The following is an 8674-nucleotide window of genomic DNA, read 5'->3' as shown; positions in this document are numbered from 1 at the left end:
GTAACCTTCCAATTCAGTGACATTTTGTTATAATTCGTGAAGGAATCGAAGTCAGAGCAAGTAATATGTACGAAACGGCATTAATGGCGGTTGCTTAAATTGAATTGCGTTTATAACTCTATGGGCATCTATATATATACAGTGAAATTCCCCATTACGGACAGTCCTTATAACCGGACAGCTCCAATAACCGGACAAATTTTGTGCACACAGGTTTTTCATTCATTTTTTCATATAAATATCATCCTAATAAACGGACACTCTAATGACCGGACGCGGACAAGGTATTTCAAACCATTTTCATAAAAAAATTTCTCATAAACGGACAAAATTCAAAAATATCACAAGCAAGCTTTGTTGTTCATTATAAAAATGAAATAGGTGATTCCCCTTTTAACATGTATGCACACATTCCAGCCCTGTGTTTTAAATTAAGAGTAGTTTTCCATTCAGTTTGTTAAGTCAGTTGCATGCGAATGGTTGCATTCAAAGTCCGTAATAATATGGCGCCGAAAAAGAAGGTACTTTCTATTAAAGAAAAATTGGAAATTATTAATGTTTTCGAAAAAGATAAATTATCAGTACGTGGAATTGCAAAAAGGTAAAGTATAGTGAGCCCAAAAATTTAATGGTAGGTACACGTTTCTTTTGCTTTGAAAGGTTCAATATTGGGGAAAACTCAAGCTGCTGAAATCAATAAAAATAAAGAAAAACTTCGGTCTAAATGGGAGTCTGCAGTTAATGTTCATCAAAAGCGAAGCTTTCTTAAAGAAGGCGGCTCTGAAATAGACAAGATGTGTTTTAATTGGTTCGCTAAGGCTAGAAGTCAAAACATTCCGATTTCTGGTCCCATTTTGAAAGGAAAGGCAATGGAAATTGCAGGCAAACTGGGTGTACCTAATTTGAATGCTTCAGATGGATGGTTAAACAAATGGCGAATAAGGAATAATGTTGCTTTCAAATGCGTATCTGGTGAAGCTGCAGATGTAAACCAGGATGGTGTCGAACAGCTTAGGACAAAACTGCCATCTCTGTTGACCGGTTACAAGCCTCAAGACATTTACAACGCAGACGAAAGTGCCCTGACAAAACCCTCGCTCTTAAATCCGAAAAATGCGTGGGCGGTACACTATCAAAGGAAAGACTCACAATTTTGTTCTGTGCTAACATAGCTGGAGATAAGGAGCTGCTTTTGGTTTGGTAAAGCAGTCCGTCCTCGATCTTTTAAACATGTTCCAATCGCAAAACTGCCAGTGGATTGGAAGTCTAATAAAAAAGCATGAATGACTCGAGAAGTAATGGGTGAATGGCTGCAGCAGTTCAATCGAAGAATGAAAGCCCAGAATCGAAAAATTATCTTGTTTTTAGATAACGCGGCTTCTCACCCAAAGGAATTAAACTTAACCAACATAAAAATTATTTTCTTGCCGCCAAATACATACAACGGCAGTTAGCCAACCCCTTGATCAAGGTATAATCCAAAATTTTAAAACTTTGTAAAGAAGCTTAGTTTTAAAACACTTGCTATCTAAGATTGACGATACAAGTTCAGCCTCAGAGCTTTCAAAATCGATTAATGTACTAGAAGCTGTGTATTTCATTAAAGCATCTTGGGATAAAGTGGAAGCCACAACCGTCCGAAATTGCTTCCCTAAAGCAGGATTTTTGGAAACTTATGAGGATCTTCCAGATTTCGATTTTGAAGATGATATTCCACTGGCAATCTATACTAGGCTTCAGGAAGGACTAAAAATATCGAGAGTCCCTTTGAAAATGAACATTTTAAATTAAAGCAATCAATGTTTAAGCAATGAAGCATTACCGAATTTTTTCAATCAAACTAGTATTGAAATGTAAAGACTTGTACAATGTACTTAATCGATATATGTACATATATGTATTTATATGTATTACTAAAGTTTGCAAATATTCTCTACTTCCAAAAATTTCTTAAATAAACTATGTACAAAACAATTTATATGTGTGGTATATATTTTGTGACCTCATCCCTTATAAGCGGACACCTCCCATAGCCGGACAAAAACACTGCGACGGTGAGTGTCCGGTTATAAGGAATTTCACTGTATATATAATTGGCGCGTACACCCTTTTTGGGTGTTTGGCCGAGCTCCTCCTTCTTTTTGTGGCGTGCGTCTTATTCTTGTTCCACAAATGGAGGGACCTACAGTTTTAAGCCGACTCCGAATGGCATATATTTTTATGAGGAGCTTTTTCATGGTAGAAATACTCTAGGAGGTTTGCCATTGCCTGTCGAGGGGCGACCGCTATTAGAAAAATGTTTTTATTAATTTTGGTTTCACCGAGATTCGAACCAACGTTCTCTCTGTGAATTCCGATTGGTAATCACGCACCAACCCATTCGGCTACGGCGGCCGCCTAGGTTACGCAAAAAATGTGTCTCCTTTTTGGCAGCTAATACGTATTTTCAATTATCGTCAGTCTTTGACCGTATATAAAACTGAGTATTTCCAGTAGAGTGGAACCGAATACTGTGGCATCGACACATTTGGTTTTCATTTAATTCGCCTCTCTCTCTATTAAATTTCCTATGACGTAACATCCAAAGTTCCTCTCATAGTTGTGTCTGAGATGGTTACACTTTGTAATCTATCACCTTTCTCTACTCTTTTTGCTACAAAAACGCCGTGTTGAATGGTGAAAATTACAATAAAAGTGGAGTTTCCCAACGCAATGTCTTTGCTTTTCCAACGATTGTGGAATTATTGCAGAATTGGACCGAGTTCTGCTGGAAGACAAAAACTATGTTTTTATTATTAACATTTTAGATTGTTTGTCGTGTTTGGATATCTACACGTATTGCATCTCCCAAAAAGCTTGTTATATTTATTGCAATAGGATAGTTTCTATCATGAATTTTTTGTGGTTCTTTCAGTTCTTTCATATTGTTACGTTTTTCTCCAAGCCTGCCAAAGTCATAAGCTAATGGCAAAACAAATTGCTTGCTTTATTTAATTTCAATGCTTAATCACTTTATTTTAAGTTTATACGTTCACACGCTCAACGTACGACTGATTGCTTTGTGGGCACGCACCTCTTAATAACTATCATAATTTCTGGATTTGGCTACTCGTATTTTCTGACAACTTTTGTTTGCCGTCTGGCATTCACGTTTTTGTGTTACTGTTTGTTTTTCTTATTCGCTCAGTATTGTCTTTAGTTATGCGAATATTCGCGATTTGGCACATTATCATTCGACCACGTTTCTATTGCCTTATCAAATCAAAAATAATGTAGTGTGCAATTTTTGTGAAGAATGCATATTGATCATTAAAACTGCTAATTTATTTGCACTCCTTCTGGCAGGCATTAAAGTTCTCTTGCTCTCTTTTTGACCCTTTTCTGCAAAGTTTTAGCGTTAAAAAATATTTTTATCATAATCCAATAATTTTTGATAATTATTCGTTGTGAAACACAGCTATAGCTTATGTTTCCTTAAACAGCTGATTAAGTTGTTTATATACAAATCGTAGCCGCTTTTCTTGTGTGGCAATTTCGCTCATATACAAAAGCATGATTAATTAGATTAGTGTACATTGTACAAAATATATTCCGAAACCTTAATATAAAAAAACCGTTAAGATGTTTAAGGACATTTGGTACTGGTACATTGGAGTAATTCTTTTATATATCTTATTTGCACATGGAGTATACGAAACGCAAGGCGTAAAATATTACTCAAAGGATCGCATGCTGGAGATAAGGTCTCTGCTAATATATTATTTTCTACCGTTTTCAAAAAATTCAATAGAATTTTATTTCCAGAGAAAAAGTACGAGCAATGTTCCAACATGCTTATGAGGGCTACTTGCAGTACGCTTCTGGATACGACGAATTGCGACCTTTAACGTGTGATGGCGTTGACACATGGGGTAGCTATTCACTAACTCTAATTGATGCGTTAGATACCCTCGCTACGATGGGGAACTATACTGAGTTTCGAAGAGTGGTCAAAATTCTAGAATCTATGGATTTTGATAAAGACATAAACGTTTCGGTATTCGAAACCAATATCCGAATTGTGGGCGGATTGATTTCAGCGCACTTGCTTTCAAATCGTGCCGGTTTAGCACTGGAACCAGGATGGCCGTGTCAAGGACCTTTACTTCGTCTAGCGGAAGATGTAGCTCGCCGTTTGTTGCCCGCATTCGACACAGCCACTGGTATGCCTTATGGTACAGTGAATTTGCGTTACGGAGTCCCGAAAGGAGAGACATCGGTGACATGTACGGCTGGTGTTGGGACGTTTCTGGTTGAGTTTGGCGCACTCAGTCGACTTACGGGAAATTCTATCTACGAAGATGTTGCGCTTAATGCAATATACTCCTTGTGGGAGCGTCGCTCAGCACTTGGTCTTTTTGGCAACCATATTGATGTGCAAACAGGACGTTGGACCGCACTTGACTCTGGTATCGGAGCTGGTGTTGATTCATTTTTTGAATATTTAGTAAAGGGTGCCATTATGCTTAATCGGCCAGAGTTAATGGAAATGTTTCATGAGGCGCGTAAGCATATTGACAAGCATTTGAAAAAAGATGACTGGTATGTATGGGCTAACATGAATAAAGGCCAAGTAACATTGCCTGTTTTTCAATCACTTGAAGCCTTTTGGCCCGGCGTTCTAAGTATGTTTGGCGATATAGCGCCCGCGATGCGCACTTTGGTAAAATATAGTTCAGTTTGGCGAAAATATGGGTTTTTGCCAGAATTCTATAATATACCGCTTGGGGAGGCCTCTCCAAATCGAGAAGTATATCCTTTGCGGCCTGAATTAATCGAGTCAGTTATGTATTTATATCGAGCAACTAAAAATCAATTTCTTTTAGAATTGGGTGAAGACATTGTAAATACAATCGAGTTTAGTGCTAAGACGCGCTGTGGATACGCTACGGTATGCTGCTTAGTTTCAGCTAAAAAATTATTTGCATATATTTATGAATCTTACTATGATATTTACAGATACGAAATGTAGTTACACATGAGAAAGAGAATCGGATGGAATCATTCTACCTCGCAGAAACCACAAAATACCTTTATCTCCTTTTCGATGAGGAGAATTTTCTGCACAACGATGGCTCCGCGGGTGATCGTCTGCAAACTGAACATGGCGAGTGTACTGTAAATGCAGGTTCCTATATTTTTAATACCGAAGCGCATCCCGTTGACATGTCCGCATTATACTGCTGCCATGACATTGAAGAGGATATTTTTGACGATCTTGACATAGAAATGTTCAATGACGAAGCTTTACTCAAGACTGAGCGCGTACGATTGGTCGTTGAGCGGGAGCTGCGCGACGAACAGTCGTGCGGAGAGCGCTCTTCCAGCTCTAAACAGCAACAAGAACGAATTAAAAAAACGCCTAGCGACGACAGTCAAGTGAAGATTGAATCCAGCGCACCTGTGGATATCAATGTTTTCGATGAGTACGATAATCCAGCTGACGAATTGCTAGTGAAAAATTTTGAACGCATCAGAAATGAACGTAAAGCTAATCCGAAGCCCGTCGGCACAGCTGAAGTAGTTGAGGGGCAATCGATATCAGCTAATCACTTAACCGTGACTGATTTAACTGAATTTTTCGGAATGCACCGCGAAGATTTTTTGCACCCAGAACTAGCGTTACACTATACCATTGGCTTTATGAGTAACTTTACCTTGGATTCACCTTTTATATCGGGGTTGCAATTGCTACATAAAAATATAACCGCTGTCCTGGGCATCGTGGTACAAAAAGAGTATGAAAGTCGTACGCGGACACTTTGGGAGTTGTATGAATTGCAACAACAGTATATCGCAAATATTGAACTAATTACACGACTGGATATATTGGCATTCGATGACGGTGATTTCAAATTGCTTGATCGAGTGCTAAATGCACTCAATCAAAGTAGTACCGGTGCTTTAGAGATAACCGACGACGCCGAAGATGCTTCACTGCGTTTAATGCTTCGGCAAATGGATGTAATACATGCAGACTACCAACAGGCGTTGGTCAATACCACTGCCATGCAAGAGTTCCTATTAAAAATTCTTATTAACGGTACCTCCGAAAAGAAGCGTAGTTATGAGGCTTTATTAAATGACGCAGAAATACGTGGGCTATTCGAAGGTGGAGTTGACAAGCAAAAGTATACCCCGCAGCTGCTGTTCATCCATGTCCGAAGGATTGTAGAGTTCAAAAAGCGCATGATTGAAACATTTGATCGTTTACAAGCATTAATGGCCGAGAGTGGTAGCAGTATCCATATGAATTCAAAGGCAATGAACTCAAATGAAGCGAATCAAGGAGCAAACTCTCAAAAAGAAAATCCAAAATCATTTTCAGCAAAGAGCCAAAGCAGAGATGTGAAGCTCTCTGAAGATGATGATGGTGGCGGTGAGTCGGTTTGGTCGCAATTGGTGCAAACGATTTTGCGCAAAACTACAAATAACCGTAATCAATTCAATGAAGCGTTACTACACGAAAAGGTGCGGCAATCTCTACACACTTACTCAACATTAAAAAATACAAGTTCGACGGCAAAGGTGAAAACGCGTATGGGCTACGAAGTATTCACCTGTGACGAGCCCAAGTTTTTGGATAGGTTTGCCTATCGCGAATACTATCCATAGCGTTGCTATAACATCCGTCACCGATGCCGATATCGCTTCAAGGGTGATCTGTTTATAATACTTAGCTATTCATTCCTAAGACTTGCAACGAAAATTAAAGCCACTTTTAGAAGGTGTCGGGACGCCTAAGAGAGTTCTTGCTTTTAAATCTAATATGGCAAAATAAATTCATTAGGCTGGGTAATATTCTAGTTAAAAAATTAAAAAATACTAATTTAGCTGAAGTGTAAAACAGTTTTTAATATTATAAAAAGAAAAATGTGTATTTATTGTAAAGTTTTGCTTGTAAAATGAGGGCTAGAATACACATAAATCATTTTCACAAATTATCCACTACTATTGTACAAATTCGCGCTGTGCTTTTTTAAGCAATTGAAATCAATGTTATTCAAAAATTCTTCCTCTTCTTCGTTTCTCACATAGAGCGAATCAAATTCGCAATCGCATTAAAAATCAGGTACATTATGTGCAATTCCATACAATCTCGGACTTTTCGGTATATGAGAAAACATGTGTATAGTAATTATTCGCTAGTATTTGAAAATGAACAAATGCTTTTAAAAGTTGGTTTACTAAGCTTGCATTAGCTTTAATTCCTTTGTACGTAAAATTAAGGACAATCACGATATAACTACAATTATATATGTATGTGTGTATTGTATATGTGTGAATGCAGGCGTATGGTACATATATATTTATGTACATACATGTCTTAATACCAAGTAATACAAATGTTGAAAGTATGCACAATTGTGAAGAGGTAATAAAGAATTTATTTTTAAATTATTAAGAACAATTATTTATTTTGACAAGTAAACACGGCGAAAAACTGTAGTAATAGACGAAAGTCTTAGAATTACCCCGTATTTATTTAACATCATTTCCGGCGACTCGAATCCCACCAAACGACAAAAACTTCCTCTCTACCCGTGTATGTTGGAAAACTTGCAGACCAGTTGGCCGGTATCGTTCCATATTAATCGTATCGCCTAAGGTCGAAAATACCAGCAAAAGCAATTTTCACTGCAAGTGCAGGGTCCGGCACTAGAAGTGTAACCAAGTTCAGACCGCTCGCGCAGCTGTTAACTGGGCGTCAGCTGTCTGTTAGTTGGCTAAATGACCGTCCAGAGTATTGTTTAAACGAGCGCGGAGAGTAAACGCGAAAAAAGAAAATCAGAAATGGATTTTAAACGTAATAGGGTGATTGCATTATATTTGGCTGGAAAATCACAACCAGCGATTGTTCGTGAGCTCGAGCACCTTAAAGTAAATAATGTTTTTGTTTATCGCACCATTACTGGTTACAATGATACTGATAGCATCGCAAAACGCCATGGAGGTGGTTATCAAAAGTTTGCAACGTCACGTGAAATGGCTCAAAAAGTGAAGAAGCGACTTGAGCGAAATCCCCGACGAAGTGACAATCAGCCGTTCCCACGACAGTCGGTTGTACGTTACCGCAACGACCCGAATTTATATCCGGCCAAGGACTGTCACTGTCAGACAAAACAAACAGACAGTTACTTGATCGAACAGTGTACAGACAGACCATAAACGACATTCATCGGGAGATTCTCACCACCTTCTTAACCTCCCGACCCCCGAATGCCGTTATCGGAGTCCAACCACCACCAATCGCAGACGAAGAGCTTCAACTTCACCGAGAATCCCGCGTAACCTTGGCACAATTACGTTCTGGATATTGTAAGGTTAAACTCCTACTTATCCAGAATCCACCCCGACATACTAAACATATGTCCAGCATGTGAAGGCACCTCGCACGACACTAACCACCTTTTCACATGCTCTATTAAACCCGCTCATCTAACACCCCTGTCCCTCTGGACCCAACCCGTCAAAACAGCTATTTTCCTGGGCCTACCGATAGATGAGCTAGACGAAGACGACCGGTGATTACGCTACACTGACAGGGCAAAGGTACTGCTACAACAACAACAACAGCTCCCGCTGCTTGATCTGCACGTGTATGGGGAATATACCTGTAAGTCGCATTCGGGCA

At 38.9% G+C, this 8674-nt stretch overlaps 2 protein-coding genes across 2 annotated transcripts; both read left to right on the top strand.

The window, feature by feature from the left end:
* The first annotated feature begins 478 nt into the window (after window positions 1-478).
* Window positions 479-1172, top strand: LOC128857584 (tigger transposable element-derived protein 6-like). Its single transcript, XM_054093335.1, has 2 exons — window positions 479-601; window positions 661-1172. The coding sequence occupies exons 1-2, from the start codon at window positions 556-558 to the stop codon at window positions 1170-1172; spliced, it is 558 nt and encodes a 185-aa protein (XP_053949310.1). The 5' UTR covers window positions 479-555.
* A 2255-nt stretch (window positions 1173-3427) lies between these two features.
* LOC128858344 (ER degradation-enhancing alpha-mannosidase-like protein 2) lies at window positions 3428-7165 on the top strand. The gene is made up of 3 exons (XM_054094530.1): window positions 3428-3743; window positions 3805-4930; window positions 4999-7165. Exons 1-3 carry the CDS (start codon window positions 3622-3624, stop codon window positions 6652-6654), a joined length of 2904 nt encoding a protein of 967 aa, XP_053950505.1. The 5' UTR covers window positions 3428-3621; the 3' UTR covers window positions 6655-7165.
* Window positions 7166-8674: the final 1509 nt, after the last annotated feature.

The sequence above is a fragment of the Anastrepha ludens genome, chromosome 3 (assembly GCF_028408465.1).
Source record: "Anastrepha ludens isolate Willacy chromosome 3, idAnaLude1.1, whole genome shotgun sequence".
In the NCBI taxonomy this organism is placed as follows: Eukaryota; Metazoa; Arthropoda; class Insecta; order Diptera; family Tephritidae; genus Anastrepha; species Anastrepha ludens.
Note: the sequence above shows the minus strand (reverse complement) of the source record. Positions and strands in the feature narration are given on the sequence as shown.